We start from the raw sequence: 21,229 nt of genomic DNA on the forward strand, positions 1-21,229 counted from the left end.
CCTCAACTCAATTGTCCATCTCGGGAACTTCCTCAAGATCCTGAAGGGAAGTAAATGAGGAAATGTTGAAATAACGATTGAAAAGGGGAACTTAGTTGTCACGAGAAAGATTGCAAACCACTTGACCATCTTTCATTTGGCCTTCCATCCTACTTCAGGTTTAAGTTATATGATCCTATCACGTGATAGTAGGAGTTTTGAACGAATGTCCTGTTTGTCCTTTTTATGTTGGATCGATCTCTGTTGCAGACTCGCTGATGATGGTCAAACTTTCCAATCCGTGTTTAATACCTGAATTGTCAACACACTAAATTGTCCTTTAACAGTTTATCAGTCTTAATGTAAAGATATTTCATTAATTGTATTAGAAACCTGTCATGCATTTGTGTGCTGAATCTGCAGCAAAGTGTGAAATACTCCAAGGTTCAGTTAGCGGTATTAGCGTTGACAGCCTGTGTGTAGGGAAATAAAACCGAAATGCATTGGCTGAAATACAATATCGTAGCCCAGTGGCTATCGGCTTAATTTATTATTCGTCTTTTAATTTGTTTAAAATTAGCTCATAAAAGTGGCTGCGAGGGACTCTCAACTCCAGCTGCTGTCTCACATTTCCAGTTGCTAATCGGACTGTAAGCAAGTCTTCACCAGAAGCCCCAGAAGCCCCTTTGCCCCCCCGAGAAGCATCCACCATCACACGAGAACCGAGGGATCGTGAGATTGCTAGAAACCAGACGCACAAACATGTATTAAAAGTGCTGTGCCCACAATTGACACAGAGGTGTACAAGCGAGTAGCTCCGTGCATTCTTTGCAAAGGTACAAATCATGTCGGCCGCCCCTCTGATCCTCCTGCGTGGTTGATTTCGATGGGAACGTTCGTTCTACAGTGGTTTTTCTGAGCCCCATCCACCTTTAGATAATTTCACTCGCCGCAATTATCTTTTTTTCATCTAAATTCAATGTGACTTTGAATTAAAGCTTCAAACGCGGCACCTTTGATCTACGACAAAAGGTGTGTAGACAAAAAAAAGTATGAATGGCACACGCTTTTTCTTTTACTAATTAACTCATTACCACACGTTGACTAATGTCCCCTCTAAACAAGATGATGGGTGAGGTGTGTAGCAAACAGTTGTGTGTGTGTGTGTGTGTGAGACTTCAGAAGTAAGTGAGTGTTCAGACAGGTAATATCCACAAGGCTCTCTGCCTTCAGCTATCAGGATGTAGGATCAATCCCGGGCCAAAGGGGACCACACTGGACCATTGTTGTAGTGTGGGGGAGGGAAGGCTCCCCTGAAAAGGACCCTAATCTGGGTTGTGCAAAGTTGGGCTTAATGGGGGCAGTGAAATGAAGTGTGCAGCAGACGGGAGGAGGAACCACGTGAAGGAGGAGGATGTCTAAATGGACGGTTTTGACACCGGGTCTTGTCCTTTATACTACGAACCATTAACTAAAAACACAGGCGTGCACGTAAAGGTACAGCTGTAAAAACAGAGACAAAGTACTCTGCTTGAATGAAAATGTATTTGAATGTCTGAGTGGTTTACGTACCTATAGGAAAAAGCATAATTTCTTACATTTGTCACATGAACACCACAGATAGAAACAACTCGCCTCCTCATCACAGAGTTAATCATCGTCCAGTCTTATTAGTAATTTGGATCAACACAGATCAACACTCTAATTATTTGTGTATTCGTGTAAATACACATGAAACTGGATTATGAAAAAGTAAAAAGAGTACGTGTAACCTTCATTTTTGGTGAATCGTATTCCCCATTTAAAGAGATTGATGTTCCCGATCGAACACGCTATTAAATTGAGTTAGTCTGCCACCTTTTGGACAAATCCCAGAGTGTTGTTGTACTAATGAAATGTCATTTGGTACTGAATCACAGCCCCGCGACACTCGTACGTTCTTGTTCCTTCTCTGAAGAGTGTGTTACTTTGCAAAGTAACGCACAGTCAAATCATAATGAACTCAACGTGAACTTGTACCACGTGGATCGTCTTCGATTGAGCCGATTGGACCGTGTTGTCCGTCCCTGTACGGCGGGAACGTGCTGCCCTCTGGTGGCCAACGAGCACAGCTGCACGCCACGAGGAGAAACATCAAGGAGCAGCATCCGGGAGTGATGGAGCTGCACAGAATATCTATGGAACACTTGACATGATGGAGGCGCTTACAAATGAGATGGTAGTACAACACTTATATAATATTAGCTAATATTTATCTATAAGGCTGATCCACAGAGGGAACCATAACGTGCATATGGCGTCTTTAATGAAGAGGGATGTATGATGGGAGAGTACGGATGCAGCTTTTACCTTTTGGTTGTTTTTCTCTCTGCGTCACAGGGAGGACGGAGTAAAAGAGACATCAGACTGAAGATTTGTTATAAAACCTGTTTAACTAGATTCTGAAAATGAGAACATTTTGATGAGATGACGTGAGACGACATTCTGATGTTCTTAATATTATCAGCTTGCACCCATAAATGGACACCTCAACAATTACGCTGAACATTTACATTTTCTCTCTATCTTTACATACTGCTGTAGTTAATTAGTGGTATTAGTAGTAGTTTCTCAATTGGGGAAATTTCTTCTTTCGTGGAGAAGTTGTGAAAGGTATCCTGGATATTTCCAATATATTTACTATGGATGGAATTTTAACAGGAAAAATATCAGCAAAAAAATCATGGCTTAATTTTTAACTGTATCCAAAAATCTACCTTAAAATCTTGAATTCAACACGCCACACAATCCTTGTAATTGAGGACAAAAGGGCAATGAGTTTTTCCTTAACCTTTATTCAACACAAGAATCTCTGGCAGTATTTACACCGATGACAGAGTACAGCCTGGGGGGGTCACTGATGTTTGGCCTGCAGAGTGCAGCTCTGGATCAACGGCATCGCCCTGAATGTGAAGCACGTCGGCTTTTACCCGGCGTGTGTTGGGGATTCTCACAGTGAGACAGAGGACCCTGCAGGACATTCTTCTCCCCCCCCCCCCCATTTCAGACACTGAAAGATTCATGTTGCTTTCTCTCCACGCAAAATGCTGAGCAAGATGGAAAAAAAATGTCTTTATTCTGAATGAATCAAGCGGTGAACTCAGAGAGAGAAATGCAGGGCTGCATGAATCCGAACAAAGGGGACGGAATCACCCAAAAAGCTTTTCAGTGGGCAGAACGAGATCTCATCCAAACCTTCAAAGGAAGAACATTTCCCAGCTTGTTTTTGTAAGAAAACCAAAAAAAGCTGAGATGCCTGATTTAGTATAATTTCACACCGTATTTCAGCAGAAACGGTAACATTTGCTTGTGACAACTATCCCATTTAGTTTTTTTGTTTTCCTTTAGAGCACAAAATACAGCGTTTAACAAACAGGCTACAAACTACACAACACTTCAAGATCAATACAATACATTAAGCCTTCATTGTTGTTTTTTTGTACCATATGAGAAAGTGTGATATTGATTTCTTATATATTTTCCTTCTTTTGACAAATCCAACAATATCAGATATTTTCGAGGATATCGGACCTGAGCAAAGTGTCATCGTGTCATATAATGATGTAATGTGACGGTTGGCACGATGTGGTGGTGTCACGTGACGCCAGTAATCCAGAGCGAGCTGTGGTTTAACACAGCCGGTTCTACAGAAGCGTTGGTGTTGTTCATCGTGGCGCCGCTACACGCCGCCATCACGAGGCCGGCTGGATTTCTTTCTCTTTTATGTTCAGGACGCGGCGACGTCTCCCTCAACCTGCAGATGTGCTCGGCTTGCCAGTATTGATATATTTTGCATGTGTGTTGTATAATCTCATTGGATCATCACATAGAATCGACGTCACTCAGCGATCACTGCATCAACTCTACACTACATAACACATATTTCTCTATGATTTGGTTTCAGTTTATGAGGTTAATAACCGTGTGTGTCAGCAATTAACTTGGTGAAAACAGTTTCCATCGTAACTGATGGCGAAAAAAAACTAAAGGATTTCAGATCTATCCGAACACGTCGACGGCCTCGTTCTCAATAAACGACACAATTTGAACTGAGCGCCGCTCAACTCACAGCTGTGAAATGGAGCGAATGAAACAGGAAGTCAGCAGAAGATGGAGATGTGAAACTTTTAATGGACAGACACTGAAGGGGGACGGAATGCATGCCACCACGTTCTCATCCGAAGGCACCGCGTCTTTCCAGTGTGCCGCTGGGAGATCTCCGTCCGCTCTGCCGTTGGATTTGGATTGGAATTGTGTTGCATACCACTACATCGTTACACAATCAAACTATTTTGCTCAACTCTACGACAAAGGACACAATGGACTCACACATTCACAGTGAACTAGCTTGCAGTCGAAAGGTGGGAGGAGGAACACTGTACAAAAAGAAAAAGTCTGATTGGCTTCCTAGGCAGAATTTCTTCCTTCATGGGTAGTTGAAGTTTCTACACCATTCTGCATTATTCGGTTTTGTTGAAGAGGGTCCCTGAAAGGCCTGAGCGTAAAGGCGAGAACGAAAATCTAGCTGAAGGGCGAGGAATCTCAGTCCGTCCATTACGCTCACAGCTGAAACCTTCACACGGGCTGCTCGGCGCCACTCGAGGGGAAGCGAAGTGTCGAATTTGGCGCAACGTTAACAAAACTTTGAACAATCAGGCGGAGAGCGTCTACCTTTGCACGCTGGATGCTGAATATATTCAGCGGTACGACTCGTCTGCCCCTCACTCGCCTGCTGACCTCATTTATTTTAAAAGAGACCTATCAGTCTTTTCCGTTCCGGCATTTCATCCAGCAGGTTACCTGAGACAAACAGCAATCTCTGGACACGGGCTTTTAGTTTTGAAGGGGCTGGAATGCTTTTTATTCTGATGGCTGGTTTTATTAGACTGTCCAGTGTGTATGCAACAACGTTAACACGGCTGTATACGCTGAATAAACACCTCGCCTCATCCAAAACATTAAGCTTCATTAGAAATATCCAACGCACACACACAGAGTGTAAATTGTAATAAATTGTATTGGGTTTGTGGAGCTGCCTGGTTGATGTTCCGAGTTCTGGTCTTAAGAGGACACAGACAGATGCTGGTGAGAGTGGTACCTGTTTAATGCATGATGGGGCTTTTTTTGTCTGGGTATAATAACTGAATATTATTCATTCATTCATTTTCTATTGCATGAAAGTTGAAAAGTTTGTAGGCTGGTTACATTTTAATAGTGTTTTTGAGCGGATTTTGTACCTCAAGAAAAAAAACAAGAAGAAAACAATTATTTACCAGATTATTGTGCTTGATTTCATTCTATTGTGTTTAAAAGAGCATCCAGCCTTATAATTACCCCACCAAACGTGGCAACAATGCTAACCGCTGCCACGTGCAAAACTAAAGGCCACGCCTGCTTCCATTGGTTTTCTGTCTCTTTTGGTTACAATGGATTGAAATGCACCGCGTGTCTCAGCTGCTGTTTAATGCTGTAATATGAACACATGCATCTATAAAGATTATAAGCATGTAGTCACCTGGTAAACTACACAAGTGAGTCAACTTAACTCATTTAGAAATACCTGCTTTCAGAGTGACCGTGATAAACAGCCGGGCATAATAGATACAGACGAAATGTATACGTCAACTGTGGCTCATGTAATCGTTTTCAGACGTGTTCCAGAACGTTCCCAGTAGGTGGATCGCGTGCCAAGAGTGATACAAGTGAATCTACAACAAAGTGATGAACCGCACTAAAGCTACAATAAAAGTCACACCACTGCAGGCACAAAGAGAAACGAGAGTCATCTGGCGGGAAAGCCGTGACGACGCAAACTCACCCCGAGACCGAGCGAACGCCGGCGGAGAGAAGCGGGCGTTTTTTGGTCTCTAAAGAGGCGCAGCGGGTCAATCAGTCCGGAAGCGGTGAACAGCGGTGGTCGGCGCGCAGAAGCCCCCCGCGAGGAGCATTCGGCGAGTTTGGCCACCGAGGTTCCGCTTCTCGGTTCAAACCCGCTGACTGAAATTGTTTTGACGAAAAAAAAACACACACACGCGGCCTTTTGAGTCCCACCGTTGAGCCCCGAGGCGGTCAGTTCGAAGGGAAACCGAACCCCGGGGGGGGAGAAAAAGGGGACGCGCGTGCGAGAGGGAAGGCAGTAAAAGGTGTGTACAAGAGGCCGAGATGAGACGCCCAGCTTCCCATCCCGAGCGCCGCCGAGACCAAAACCACTATGTGGTCCTCATCAACTGGTGAGGTGGAAAATGACCACGGGGAACACGTGAACACACTTATTTGGTCACATGGTCATTTTTTAACGAGTTGATGGGGACAAAAAGTGTTGCGGTGGATTTCACAATACAGTTTCCGTCAAATTGAGGAAAAATAAGGCAGTTTTTCGCCTTCGGAAACGTGACATCCGAGGCAACACAATTTGACCTTGAAATCCGGGAAAGTGGCCCCTAAAGGCCCCTAAATATCAGATCACAACTGGTGACCATTTGTTTACCCTAAACCTGACCCGACCCTGTCTCCTAAAAATGACGCTCATTTACAGCTAATTTACAAAAAGCAGATACTTTGTGAAAGAAACTTAATGTTATCCAATTCTTGTTTTTCATCAATATTATAAAACTTGAATAAACGTACCTGCAAAGCAACAAAATCATGTCTTTCATAATGTATTAAGCAAATCATTCTACCAATATACATCTACTGTATAAACAGAATTTTTAGAGAGACAGGGTTACAATCCCTAAACCTTAGACATTAACATGTTCCCTTTCTTTAGAATTTATGCTCAAGGATTTTCTCGGCAGGAACCTTATGGAGACAACGTTTATGAAAAAAAGAATAAAAATTCTAAAAAAGGAACGAAATGACAGCAACATGTACAGAAATACAGTAACTTTGCAAAAAAAACGGCATGCTAACATCCTAATCTCTGGAAATATCACATTGAAAAAGCTAAATAGGCAGTAACGTCTGCACATTGTTTAAACACAACAAAATATCAACAAAGGAGGAAAGACCCACAATCCATTGCCACGGCGATGACCGTACTGCATACAGAGGAGACGTGTCGGTCATGGAACCGGTCTTGTGTGTACATTATGTAATCTGTGAAGTAAAGCTACAGTCCAACAAATGCGTATCTACAGGAAAATGGCTTCCGTATTTAACAAGTGATCAATTTAATAACACAAGAGAGAGCGCGCACTACAGGCAGCAATTTAGCGTTTTTTTTTTTGTTTTTCCTGTGACAAATAAGCAAATAGAAACTGACGTGAGAGGAACTAAGGCGTGTGAATCTTTACATTTCCTGGTCAGAAGACACTGTAGATGGAGACCTACGCATTCATTTTTTCATCAATCTTCTTTTGCTTTCGTTTTTTTCTGATGCGATAGGCTGGTGTGTGACATTACTTTGAGGTTTCAGTGAATGTGTCCCCTTCCCCCTAACCCTCCCATCCCTCCCATCCCTCCCACTTAACCTTAAACCAACCCCCCCCCCCCAGCCACCCTCTCCTTCCGGCTGCTCCTGGGTGAGGAGATTACGCTTTGCTCTCGTTGCCGTTCGCCTGGGGAGCCTCGTTGGGAACCGTCTTCACCTCGGCCGTGGCGTTCTTCACCTCCGTCTCGCCTTCAGTGCCGTCGGCCTTCACAGTCTTACCACTGTGAGGGGGGGTGGGGGAGGGGGGGGGGGGGGCAAAAAAGAGGGGAGATTCTGTCAGCAGAGAATCAACAAGTCTCTCCCTCTCTCCCTCACAGCTAGACCGTCTGCTTTGAGCTGGCTTTTGTGTCATTATTCAAAGAAAGAGGAAGGGAAAAAAAGCTGTGGGAGGGGTGGAAAGGAGGGGGGGGGGGCAGGGGCATGCAAGATGCTTTGAGGGAATTTGTTTTCCCTTCTGGAACTGAATGCATTACACACATAATGGGATCAAGCCCACTATCCCAGCCAGACATCAAACAGGAGCACACGGGTGTCACAGCTATTTTCAGGGAACAATGAATGCTGATGTGGAATGAGACGCGGCCGGTACAGTAGGCACAATGCACCAGGGAGTGAAAGAATGAGGCGCAACCTACAAGACAAACTACAATACCCGAGAGGATTACACGCCGTCTGGACGGAAACCGAGACACAATGGAAGGAGACTTTGCGGCCGTTACTTTGCTAAAGCGGAACCCCTTGTGGCGTCGGCGTACGCCGCCTTGTTGCAATGCATTTGTAGCGACGCGCTGCTGCAGTCAACACATGTTTTATTTCTTCCATAATCTTTTAGTCAACACCTGTGTCTTTTTTTTTTAGATTTGTTGAACATAATACTTGTAGCTGCATAACAATGTTAACTGCTGTGGGAATAAGAGGCAGATTCCTACCGTGTTCACATTCAATATCCATAAAACGGCACAATAGAGGCAATAATGCCGGCAGCACATCATAATATCTCAACTGACGAATGATTGACATTTGATATCTCCCGGCCATGTTGAGAGGAAATATTTATTCAAGTTGGAGCACAACTCTAATCCGCCAACATGGGCTGACTTCATTGGGATTCTTCACAGGTTGCCAAGAACGCTGCACAAACGTTATCTTTAAATTTTCACAGCACATTTCCTTCTCACGCTTCATTCAGCCAGCGGGCAGGGTCGGGAACGTCGCTATTAAAATGCATTCTGTTGCAATTAAGTTGCAAAATGAGTCACTAATTTTGTCCGAGTATCACAGTACCAAGTGATTACTTTTCATTCCTTTTGTATTATCTCACTAGCGAATATGGAAATATAGAAAGCTCACCTATTTTGATCTGCTTCCAATAACCTGTGGTGCTGGTTGTTGCTTTTTCCCCTCCTCTTTTTTGCTACTGTTACAACATCATCTATTAGCTTTGTTTGTACTTATTGTAGTTATTGCTCTTAATCTTTCTTAACTTGGGTATCACTGTTAACATATTCTTTTGCAAGCTGCAGTGGTATAAGTAGCGTTGATGTGTGCTAATGCACGGCTTTTGTCTGTGTATACGAGAAGTAGAATTCAAAGTATCTTTTCGGTTTGTGCAGCAAAAAGATCATTAAATAAAACGCAATCTGGCAGAAATCCCCGAAGGCAGATTTCCTCGGTGTGCTTCGCTTATTGTTGTTACCCGCTTTGGCGCGAGCACGCAGTTTTACAGGCGGGAGAAAACACTTGTAGGCCGACTGTCCAGTGGGAACATACGCTGGTTTGATTTGTTATGTACAGAAAAGGGGTTTTTCGATAAGCGAAACGACTTCCCAGCATCCGCCGTCGTCTCTGGCCGGCGACATAATCAACGGCGTGCACATTTAATGTGGGCGAGCGGCTTTGTTGAAGTGCCCTATTCACACACTTCACTTGCAATTTCACGACTGGAAGGCACGACTTGCGCTACTGTGTGAGATGTTGTTCTTTTCTGCTCTACGTGCTAAATAACGGCGACGTCTTCACCCAGTTAGAGCGTTTTTTCCGTGTTAGAGGCCATTGTTCGAGGCATGTGTCAGGAAGTGATAATGTGAGCGCGTCTGCATGCTATATGTGTATCGGCCTTCATTTAAAAACGTTTTAATCCCGCTGGTGATCCCCATTTTTAATTCGTTTTCCCATTATACGGTGAATCCATCTGGGAACCTCTCTTGCCACCTTGCTGCAGTGTTTGACCTCTAAACCTCAGCATCTATTAACGTCATTCTCATATCAATGGGCATCATCACAGAGGTAAATTATACTTCATATACTTTAAGTGCTCTTTTTGTTCTCTTGAAACACTTAAAAAAGCGCTTACATAAATCAAGAGCAATTCAAAGCTACACTGCCTGATTTATAGCTCAAAACGCTCTGCGTATTCCTGAGCAAAGATGTTCCAACACTCAAGTGAGAAAAATGGGTCCCGAGGAGGCGTCCGTCACTCAAGAACCTACAAGACGGCTGACGAGGCCGTGGTGCAGAGGAGGGATGGCCTCGTGGATCAGTGGGGGAGCTGCACTGTCAAAGAGCGGTGAAGAAAAATCCCCCCAATGACAAGTTTAGGCACATCGAGGTGATGTTGAGCAGACAAGAGCGCCGTCTGCAGCCGGCTCTGAACTCCTCATTCTTCAGCGCTGACATCTTCCTCTGGCCGCGTGAGGCCGGGACGAAGGAGGGAGCGAGCGAGGGAGTGATTGTCAGCGAGCCCCCGTAACTCACACAGGCCCAACAGGAAACGCAACGTCTCCCACACGGCCGCCAGAGATCAGCAACATCTGCAGACTCCTGGTCCACAAGTCCATACCCGACCCTTCACAGCATCACTGAAACAAGGGATTTCCGAGAGCGGTCCTGGAAAGATCGCTTTTTTAATTGGACCGCAGAATGAAGAGGAGGCAGAGCAGTGGTGCGGCTGCTGAAGGTCTCCTCGTGATTAGTATTTCATTTACTAATTTGAGACACTACATGAGAGGAAAGATGTTTCATTACTCTTTCATAAATAAATAAATAAAGTATTACTTTTCTGCTGTTCGTGTGGTTGTTGTTCACAGATTAATTGGTGTTCACTTACCCTTCAGGCATTTCTACACAGGGGACATCATCAATTAACATGGAAAATGCTAAATTCCCACATGCCGATATTACGTATGGAAACTATTCATACCTGCAGCAGCGGTTTCCTCTTAGCGAAATGCTCAGGATTAATGTGAGATACCTTTGGTTCTGCCCTGTATGTGTGGAGGGCTTTTATTGTGATAGGGAGGAATGGAAAAAGTGGGTCTTGTTGTCAAGGTCAACACATGTATATGTGCTAATTGAATGCATGAATGACAACGCGTGTAAAAGTCTGCACATAACAGGTACGAGGAAACGAGGCGTGTTAAAAAGCAACTAGCCAAATAATCACAGACACAATGTGAGTGAAATATAAAGTAGCTGAAGGTTGATTCATTGGAGGGAGCAAACAAACAGGTGGAGGTGAAATGAGGACAGGTGTACACTAGTGGCATCCCGGTGTGTTGCATTTGTGTGCCTTTTATCTGACATTCTACAAAGGAAAAGTCCACCCTTAAATGATAACGGCAATAAACCACAGAAGCAAACAATTGTTTTGCGTGGGGACCTGGGGGTGTTCCTTAGTGAGTTCTATTAATTAAAGGTATTTACACTATCGACCTGCAGCGTCTTGCTAAATGCATCTATTTACAATACATTTAAAGGGTATTTTCTGTAAATTTGCTTGTTATATCTCCCCTGTGGATACATCAAGGTTTCCAGTTTCATTCCTTTGTATATTTTAAAGGGTTTTACAGACGGGTCTGTTCAAATGTCATCCATAGCCGGATTTAAAGGAAGCTTAATTCATTTTCTTAATGACAATGACATTTTCTGAGATATGCTAAATACCCTCCGTTAAAGCAGATTAAGTATGATTTAAAATGTTTCCTCTTCCAAAGAGTAACATTTTGGGGTTGGAAATGTTACGAAAATGCTTTGAATTTAAACATTCATCATTTAAAAAAAAACGTACTAAAAAAAACAGGTGAATTTGTTTTGCCAATACCAATTAATGTAATGCAACATCCAGGGGTGTCCCTCCTTAATCAAACTCATCGAACATCCTTTACTGAGATGTAGGACCATTTATATTAAGAAATCGACGTGCACGTGGCCATCTGGCACCAAAAACAGTGTTTGCACTTGGGGGTAAATCTTTCCATTACGAATGACACACACGTACGCTACAGGGATGCTACCAGGGCAGAGGTGACAAGGTGAGGAACGGGGTGATGGAAGCGTTCATACTCATTGTGTGCTGGTGCGGTCGGGTCTGTGCACAGGACACTGGGCGCGTCCTCGGCCGGGCCGTCTACTTGTGAGTCCTTATTCTGGCTGCTGCTGCTGCTGCTGCTGGGGGCTTTGACTGGGTCGCGCTGGCTCTGTGGCCCTTCGGCGCTAGCAGGGGCCGGGCTCAGCGGCTCTGGGACAAGAGGTGTCGGGTCGGACGAGGGGGGGGCTTTAGGGGCGTCGCTCAGGTCGACAAGGGGCCCGACATCAGGTTGGGCGTTAGCATTAAGCGGGCCGGACCGGGCGGCGGCGGGGCTGTTTCGGGGTGGGGCCTTGGCGGTTAGCACGCCGCCGTCGCTAGCGGGACTGCTCTGCGCCGCGCTAACGCTCCCAGCAACCGAGTTAGTGGCGGTGGAGGGGAGCAGGTTTACCACCGGGGAGGTGGCGTCCGCAGCGGCGGGCCTGTTTGGTGGGGACGGGCGGGACAAACAGGGGAGAAGAGGGAGGAGTGAACACGGAGAGCCGCGGGAAAAGTGAGGGGAAGAAAGGAAAAACGGGACAAGGAGAGAGATTAAGGGGTAGAGTGCAGGTCAGGGGATAAACAAGGCAGAGTGAGTGCTGCTGTGCTGCAGGGAAAAATGTAAAGATCTACACGACAAAAATGTTAGCAACGAAATATTTGTGGAGGGGTGAAGAAAAAATAAATAGTGGGACTTTTGGGATGATGATGCTAATGTGCTTTTTGCGATAAAGGAACAAAGCTTTTGGTTTGAATGGGTTAAGTGACCTGGCAGTAGTTTCGCCACTAAAGGTTGGTGTTAAATTGTTTGTTCAGTCACAGGGATGTTTAAAAGTAACACATAAATGGTCTGTTTCCCAAATACTGCAGGGAGAGCAGCATTAAAACAATGAAAAAATGATGCCTTTTAAAGTCCCAATTAAGTTAAATTAGGGTTATTGTTGATTAGCTGTTATGGTTGAGGGGTCCTACCTACGGACCTGGAACCACCTGAATGTTGACCTCTAAATCTGTGACTAATAGACTTCATGGCCAAAATGAACTGGCTCTCCTCTGTTTGAAGCCACCGTGCCGATGAGTTCCTGTTCCATACTCACTCAGGTCCTGTCAGCGGCGTGGTCTCGTTGGGCTCAGTGGGACCCCCGCCTTGGTTCGGGGTTTGTTCTTCCTCCGTTCTCACCTCAACAATCGGCTCCTTGGACTCATCTTTCCTGTTGCCCCGACGGCGACAGACAGTTAGCAAAGCCACGTGCTAATTTGACTTCCTATCTTGTTCCCAGAGGAGCCGCGGCCTTGTACGCGGTGTCCCGTTATTAATGAAAATTCTGGTGATCAGACGCAAATGTTTTTCTAAAACCTGCCCGAGCACCAGCATCGACCTTGAAGCTGTGTAACACGCTCTGTTATTCCCCCGTTCCGCCATCTGAGGCTGTGATTGTAGGCGTCCCCTCGGGGCTTGTCTGTTATCATCGCGCCGCTCTGTGATTGTGCCGAGCTTAAAAAGTGTTTTCTCGCTGGGAGTGACGCGTTCAGATCTGAGGTGCCAAAATATCAGCTATGTGCATATTCAATGTGAGCCGTTTAGTTCAAATATCTATGAAGTTTACAGCGTCTACAGCGGGAGACAGTCGACATATCAAACTGAATATGCCGACATGAAACATGTTCATTTCTTTAAACAGATTTCAGATTTTTTCGCTGTTAACGCCTGCTATAATTCTGTTTTGTTAGGACTAATTCAACATTTTGATATTTCAAACCGTTCATTTTAACACTGATTGGCATTACCAAAGCACCCATGCAGCATAAAACTGCTTTTGATATAATCATACGAAGTTATCAATAACAATCTTTAATAGACAGGGTGTAGTAGGAGAGTACAATGAAATAAGTACAAACATTGTGTCTTTTTATCCCTCCTGCACGTTGATCTGATGCAAAACTTACGTGAACGCTGCCTGACCCTCCTCCATGTCCTTGCTCTTGGCGCCCGGTCCGGCCTTCCCGCAGAAGTTAACAGCGATGCACATGAGGAGCCCGCACTTGTTGAGGAAGTAGCAGGTGACGTCCACGCCCACCAGCAGCAGGAAGAAGACGACGATGAGGATGCCCACGATGGCTCCGGTGCCCATGGCCGAGCGGGCGCCGGCGTCGTCTGCAGCGCCAGGACAGCCAGAGGCGGGGCGGGGGGGGGATGCACAAGCAAAAAGAGGCAGGAAAAGAAGAGGGGAGAGAGTTTGGGGAGAGGAAAGGGGTTTAACATGAGGGGAGAGGGGATAGAAGGAAAGTTAGAGAGAGAGAGGGAGAGAGATGATGAGGAACGCAGGCGAGCTTTTAATACGGCGCTGCAGGTTTCACTCGTCACGGCCTCAAGTGTGTTGTTCCTTCAACGCATGGAGACAAATCACACGAGAACCATCCGGGAATGAGCGAATCGAAAACAATCTTAAAACCACCACTGCCTTCTTTATAGCTACTTGATATTTACTTTTTTAAATCCTCATGGCCGACACACTTGAGGTGTTCAATTTCACACACAATCACAGAACTTCCAGGGATGAAATTTAGTTGGGTGGTAGTACACCGCATACGAACAAGTATAATATTACACTCTACTTTTATAATCCTGTGTTTAAAAATAAATCGCAATTCATTTGGCTATTCATGCAATATATAATGGTAGTGGGTGTGAATACTATAGATCACAATACATCGTTTTTACAACATTTTTGGGCCATGGGCCAAAATACCCCCCAAAAACACGAGTTGAAACAAAAGTGGAATCATCCGTTGTCACATACTGTGCAAAGGTCCTTACTAGGGTACGTTCCTTCACGTTTATAAAGACACTTAGTAGCCCTACATTTTCAGAAGTAATAACAGAAAGAAAACAATGCAATGGTTTGCTCTTTTGTAGATAATATAGGAGGTGTAGGTCAAAGGCCGACTCCTCCCCTCCCCGCTCTGACACACCTAAAAATAGAGTAAGACACCGAGTCGCTTTTACAGCTGCTTCAAAGCTTTTTAGGGTGAACGTGGAGGTTAAACAGGTTTATCTGAGCAGCTGTTTATCTCGACATACGCAGGCTGTCGACACTTTAGAGTTCCACTTTGAGGGCAAAGAGCAAATGCCGCTTATTTCCTCTGTGGGACGATTCCACAGAAACAAATGCACGTGCAGTTTATAGACAGGGTGGAATGAAAAGGATTTTGAAGTCCAAGGCTGGCTCAGGATTTGAACAATAGCTTTTGGAATAACTAGACTATTAAATGGAAGCAGAATGTCCATCTTTGTGCATCTTAGAAGAAATATGATGACAAGAGATTGAAAACCAGCAACATGCAGCCAGATCTCCCCTACGGGCATAAAACACGAGCTACTTACCACAATACTTCAAAAAAGGAGAAAAATAAATATTAGTGGTACAACGCTTAAGGTGCATTATGGATGCAAATGGGTTCCCACAAATCATTTTCCGCTATATTTCTTAAGTTATATCGTAAATAGAATTGGGGGGAATTTATGAATGGAAACCGAAACAACTATTTCTGCTTCCCGAGGGAATCAAAACGAGAGAAATCTGTTGTCTCCATGTTGTCGCTCCTGTGCTTCAAAAGGAGATTTGCATGAAGTTTAACCTTCTTTTTTCTTTTTTTAACTTACCCACATTGTGCCGCCGGGCGCCTTTTCGGCCTTTGAGTAGTGGAGGGTGGGCTGCTTTTCAAAGCGGCCACCTTGATGGTGTCAAACCAAAGGTCATGAAGGAAGAACCGTCTTCTGAGCCCGCTTTAAAATGTCTTTTAAGACCCCAACGAGACACATGGGCTCTTCTATTTAAATGAAACTCTGTTACTTTGGTCAGGGCGGCTCTGTTTGAGGCAGAAACAATGGCGGTATCACTTGCTACTGTCTGTAAAGCATCGAGGGCTCATCAATAAGTCTAAGGAGAATGTGAGAACATCGGTGAATCTAAACTAGAGCCGGTTGATCACATGAGGAGAAACTCATCTCAGAAGAGAAAGAGAAACCCGTTTCCATATTGAACGTTGGAATACAGACTCCAGAATTGACGTCTTTAAGAATCGTCTCGGCCTTGGTTGATTTATGGTTTGCACCCTCGCAGCTCTTGAAACCTCACCGACAGCTTTTCAGCCTGACAAATTGCCACGATTCTTAAACATATGATGTTTACTGTACCTGTGGGACAGAAAGGTCTGACTAGACATTTGATTTAAATGCACCGTCTTCCCATCCATCGCTTCACACTCGTTGCGCTCCCGCATCTCCTCTGAGATTAATAAATACGTAGCAGGAGCGTGTCACGGCTCCGTGTGTTTTACGTGACTTCGGTGTTGCAGACGACGCTTGTTTTTCTTCTGCCAATCGGCCCATTTGCATTTTAATAAATGGCACAATAAATGGTGTGGCGTGCATTCAGTGCCGGGGGGGGGGGGGACCATTTCACTGAAAACCAGACATTCCTGAGGAATCAATAGCTGGTCACTGACTCCTCTGCTAGTAGGATGATGAAAAATCTTTATATTTGCGGTTGATGTAAAACGTTGTTATTGAACGAGAAGATGGCAGCTTGTTTTTATTTAACGTCTCAATTCTGATTGGGTGGTGGCTTGTGTTCTATTTGAAATTACGCTTGATATGTCAGGCTGAATTAAAGGCAAACGGTCATAATAATGACTTTGACGATGTTTCGAATGAGCAGATTGGAATTCTGTATCTATAATATGTCATTGAACTCAAATTGTTGTTACTTATTGCTGATTGTTTGATGTTGTTATTTCCGATGTCTCTGCGGGAACTTTACCTTTGCTGCTGTGATCCCCACAATGGGTCTCTTCGCAGGAGACACTTAAACAACACTCACTTCACTGATTTACAAACACTGAAACATGTGCCCGTACGTGGTGGAGACCAAAAACTCCCAAATGCACGTCCCATTGTGTAGCATAGAGGACGGACATTGCAGACCATCCATTTGGGGACCAACACGTCTCATGACTCGGATGTAAGAAGTGTAATTAGACCGTGCTCCATTTGCTTCTTTCCATGTGTGTTTCCACGCTGGCGCACTGCTCCGCCAGTCACACGTGTTCAGTTTGTGCCGCAAGCACCGGGAAGCCGAGTGATGCCGACAACGAGATGGTTTCCATAGGCTGTTTTTAAGTTGTTGTTTTTTTCTGTTTACCAAATGTAATTTGTAATGTAAAATGTCCATTTGAATGTTCCGTTGCTATGCATCGCGAGTACGTCTGAGGCACATACTGGAGATGGAGATCCTGATTAGCAAAAATGAAAATCACTCAGCACTGATCAGCACTCTCATTACTCCGCAGGCACTGATGAACAACAGGAGGGACTAACAAGTGACAAAGAACCCCCCCGAGGACTTCGTAAACTCGTGTTATCCTTGTGGTGGAAGCTGGTTGAGATTAGACGGCAGTGCCTGCGATAATGAATAATGAAGGAAAGTCAGATTTTAGATCGCAGCCTTTCGAACGAAGGCCGGAAGGACAATATTCTGACAACTAACCAAAAGAAACAAAGGTATATTTCCCTCCTTGCCAATATATTTCTTCCCCTGGTTCCTTATTACCGTTTGGGGAAGTGTTGTTATTTTACCTGCAGGAGTACAAGGTGGAAGTTTTATGGCACTTCATCGTAAGCAGGCAGAGAGGCTCCTAAAGCTGCGTTCACGTAATCCCCCTGAAAGCCCCCTTCAAAGGTCACAAATCAGAGAGAGAAGACCTTTGACATCTGCTTATTGGGAGTTGTGCTATTTGCTGCAGGCTGCATGAAATGGGACCTTGTGGCATTCCATCAGAAATGTTATTTTTGTAAAAAAGTGAATGCTTTTTTATGTTTTTTTGCTCTTTTTGGAAAAAGTCCTTGATGCTTCTTTCTTTTTTTATGGCCGAGGGAAATACCAATTACCAATACCAATTTAAATTGTGGTCAACCCTTAAAAGTAATAGTTGTTTCTCACTAGTCACCGTAATGCGTAATTACACAGAGAGACAAAACAATCACATCTGTCTCGTTACTGAAAATGTACCAATGCTTTATTAATTCTCTCACATCAAAGTGTCGCTGATGGTGGCTGCAGGTGGTTGTGGTCTCTTCATTAATGCATCGCAACACTTCCATGAGCTCTGCAGCCCGGTGCGGAACAAAGGTTTGAACAAATGCAAACTGTATAGACGGCTTCGATCGCTCACACTCACCACGGTTAAAGGAGAGCTTCCTAATGTTCCCAATGTCTTGTTTCCGACTACGTCAACAACAACAAGGTTGAAGCGAGAGAAACAATTCAATCGTGGGATGAAAAGCAGATGACACAGGGTTTTTTTTTGTTTTCAGTGGCAATGGTAAAGTCCGAATGCGGACCCGGGACCATGGAGCCGTTGGATGTTGGAACAGAATGTGTGCGTCGCCCCGGTTATGCCGTTGAATATTTTATGGAGGCAAAACAAAAACAGATGCTGATGAGACAAATTAAAAGTTTAAAAAAAAAAAAAGCTCCATGGTTAGTTTTTCTTTCAAAAGGTTGAAACATGACAGCATGATAGCGGTTTCCTGTGTATGTAATGGTGTAACATTATGGCCCCTCCACATCATAACTGACCTTTATGTTTCATAAACATTAAAAAGAAGTCCCCTTTCAAAAGTAAAGAGCGTTGTTGCCGTGGTTCTATCTTTGTATACATATTTATGTATTACTGCAAAGCCTCTATACGGTTAATAAACCATTTGTTCAGAATGCATCCTGCATCTTCTTCTTTTAAGCTACAGCCAGGCTTCCCATCTTTCAGCATCTGGGTGTAACAGCTGTGAACGACGTAATGCAACACGGAACGCAGAGCAGAGTCATTTTGTTGAAACAAATGGCTAAAATCAAGTTCACAATCGAGGTAAAGTACAAGTCAGCACTGTGTCACACGTCTTAATAGGTTTAGTCACTAAAGCTTCAGAAAGCCGTTACTTTCGTGAAAGAAAAAACAAAACACAATTCATTTCAACCCTACAATGGTTACATGGAAATACACTGATATGTACGTACAAAAACGTCTCAGAGAATAGAATAATATTACATTATGAAAATGAAATTTTTAGTGTTTAACAGCTGTTGCAGTTTTAGACATTTTTCTGCTTTCAGGTCAAAACAGAACATGAACCGTCAAACAAAAAACTCAGCTGAATAGTTTCTAGATCAGTTTGTAAAGAGTATGTACACTTTGTCACGAAACATGATTAGTTCTGCACAACCTTTCGTCCTCTCCTGACCAGGCGGGGAAAGTGAGCATAATAAACATTTTAAAATGAATACTCTGACCAAAACCAACACATCTTTTTCCATATTATTATTATTTTTTTTTTTACTTTCCTAATACAGCAGGACATTTCAAGCTTGTATCCAAAAAAACTGAAATTAGGCACAGCATGTTTACTCTTCACCTGTTTAACACATTCATAATGCTTGACTGGGGAGCTTCAAAGCAGCTGCATAGCACATCAATGAATACTGGATCATGCCTAATGTCAGCTCTCATGCAGTGGTCATGCTTTAATGTCCTTTGTGACATCACAGGGGAATGATGTCTCTGTTTGATCGGCAATAAATTCCAAAATAAAAGTCTCTTTACAATTGCCATTTCTGGTTGGCATATTGTAGACGTAATCAAACAGTGTAAAGTAATTCTTCTATTCATCTCACCCCTCTCGCGATCACATTAAGGCATTATGAATGTGTTACTAATGGTATCTAAAACAAAGCGGCAACACTTTGTCTCTGCGCAGTGTCCCAACTGAGCACCCAGGTCCGACTCCTAAAAATGTTCCCTTTCCAAATCTATTCATATACAACATGAAAACCGATGAAAACAAAAATATCAACAGAATCTAGATCCCCAAAATATGAGAACGATGCAAGTGCTGAGCACCCTGTAATAACGTCATGAAACCAATGTCTTGACTCTTTGTTTTTTTTTTTTCTCGTTTTTTTTTCATCTTGCGTGTGGCTGCACAAGGGTCAAAAAGGCATAGAAAGCAAAGGATTTCAAAGGCTCAGACTATCCTCTTTCTCCTTGAACAAAATCAGTTTATGAGAGCCAGAGCGCAGTCAGCATGGACAGCAGAAGAGCTGCCAGGCTGTAGGTAACACATCGGCAACCAAGGGTAGCTGAGGTCATCGAACAGCCACAGTTCACAAATAGAAGTGTTTCCACGTCGGCAACGGCAGCGATAATCATAGCACAGGTGACAGGAAAGAGAAAGAATAGTAAAAACACAAACAGAGAGAAGAATTTGTGTGTATGGCAATGTCATGGTCCATAGGTGTCCAAGAAGATCACACATGAAGACACGAAGAAAAGGACACGGACAAAAGGGGAAGCAGGAGAGGAAGAGGGAGAGAGATAGAAAAATAAGGTCAGAAATACAGATTTACAACTGAATTCAGGATTTTTTTAAAAAGGAAGTCTAAGTTAGAGGATCAAAGTAAAAGAAGTCATAGCATGTTAGTAGCACGGCAAATGACACATGGCTCGTGGCATGCATGGGTGGAAGGTCATGGGGGATGAACACAGTAAGGAGGATGTTTGAGAGACACGACAAGTCCAACTGCTCTGACCGAATAGGTTCGATAAAAGCAAAAAACAGCTTTTCATTCAAACATTAATCAAACAGAACTAATCAAACACAAGATGACAACCTGGATGTTAGAACACATGAACAAGTCAGGCTAGTATCTGTCCTTTGTAATGGCCAGTGGTGTAATGTAGATGCAAACGTGTGCTTACTTGCCACAAATAAAAGCGCCCCGATGATCACCCATCGGGTCAATAGTAGGGAAATGACGGAAACTGTATGACATCATGCGTTTTGTTTGCATGCGTTTGTCTTTGGAAGCATGAACCAAAGTTTGGTAACAAATGATGCATTAAAAATCCCATCAGCAGCTTGTACAGGGATGCTGGATCGGACTCGCTCTGCAAAGCGTGACGTCCAGTCGACAAGATTCTAGTAATTAAGAGGTACGGATTTTATTCGGATGAACTGTGGAATTGAAGCAGGGAATTAAAGCAGGGAATGCACACCTAGTACTGACAAACTAGCAGCATTATGCTAATAAATCAGCAGCATTTTGTGTTCTGATTTACATTTTGCAACATTGCAAATAAATCCACCAGAAAGGTTTTCTCATTGTGCTGATCAAACTAATCTGGGCAACATTATCCTCCGTTCAAAACATATTTGCTATTGCAATTAGCAGTGTGGAGACAAGGCTTTTATATACACAAAATATTCTGTTTCTTGTACCTTTGTAAAAAAAACGACAATATTCTTACAAAGTGGTTTACTTTACTAAATTAAAAAGGAGCATTGCACTGATATTTGTATATAGCTGCAGCCCTGCATGCAT

At 43.7% G+C, this 21,229-nt stretch overlaps 1 protein-coding gene across 17 annotated transcripts in view; it reads right to left on the reverse strand.

Moving 5' to 3' along the window:
• Positions 1 to 4,129: 4,129 nt before the first annotated feature.
• Positions 4,130 to 21,229, reverse strand: part of ncam1a (neural cell adhesion molecule 1a) — a 177,782-nt gene continuing 160,682 nt past the window's right edge. For 8 of the 17 annotated variants that reach the window (XM_040180407.2, XM_078106827.1, XM_078106829.1 and 5 more), the window contains 4 exons: positions 13,740 to 13,947; positions 12,890 to 13,003; positions 11,792 to 12,235; positions 4,130 to 7,671 (listed from right to left, as the gene is read on the reverse strand). In XM_040180407.2, coding sequence (XP_040036341.1) covers positions 7,551 to 7,671; positions 11,792 to 12,235; positions 12,890 to 13,003; positions 13,740 to 13,947 — 887 coding nt within the window. In that variant the 3' untranslated portion in view covers positions 4,130 to 7,550. Of the gene's footprint in view, positions 7,672 to 11,791; positions 12,236 to 12,889; positions 13,004 to 13,739; positions 13,948 to 17,843; positions 19,988 to 21,229 lie in introns of those variants that run through there. The other 9 variants (XM_040180410.2, XM_078106832.1, XM_078106831.1 and 6 more) reach the window with 3 other exon arrangements.

This window comes from Gasterosteus aculeatus, chromosome 7 (genome assembly GCF_964276395.1).
Source record: "Gasterosteus aculeatus chromosome 7, fGasAcu3.hap1.1, whole genome shotgun sequence".
Taxonomy (NCBI): Eukaryota; Metazoa; Chordata; class Actinopteri; order Perciformes; family Gasterosteidae; genus Gasterosteus; species Gasterosteus aculeatus.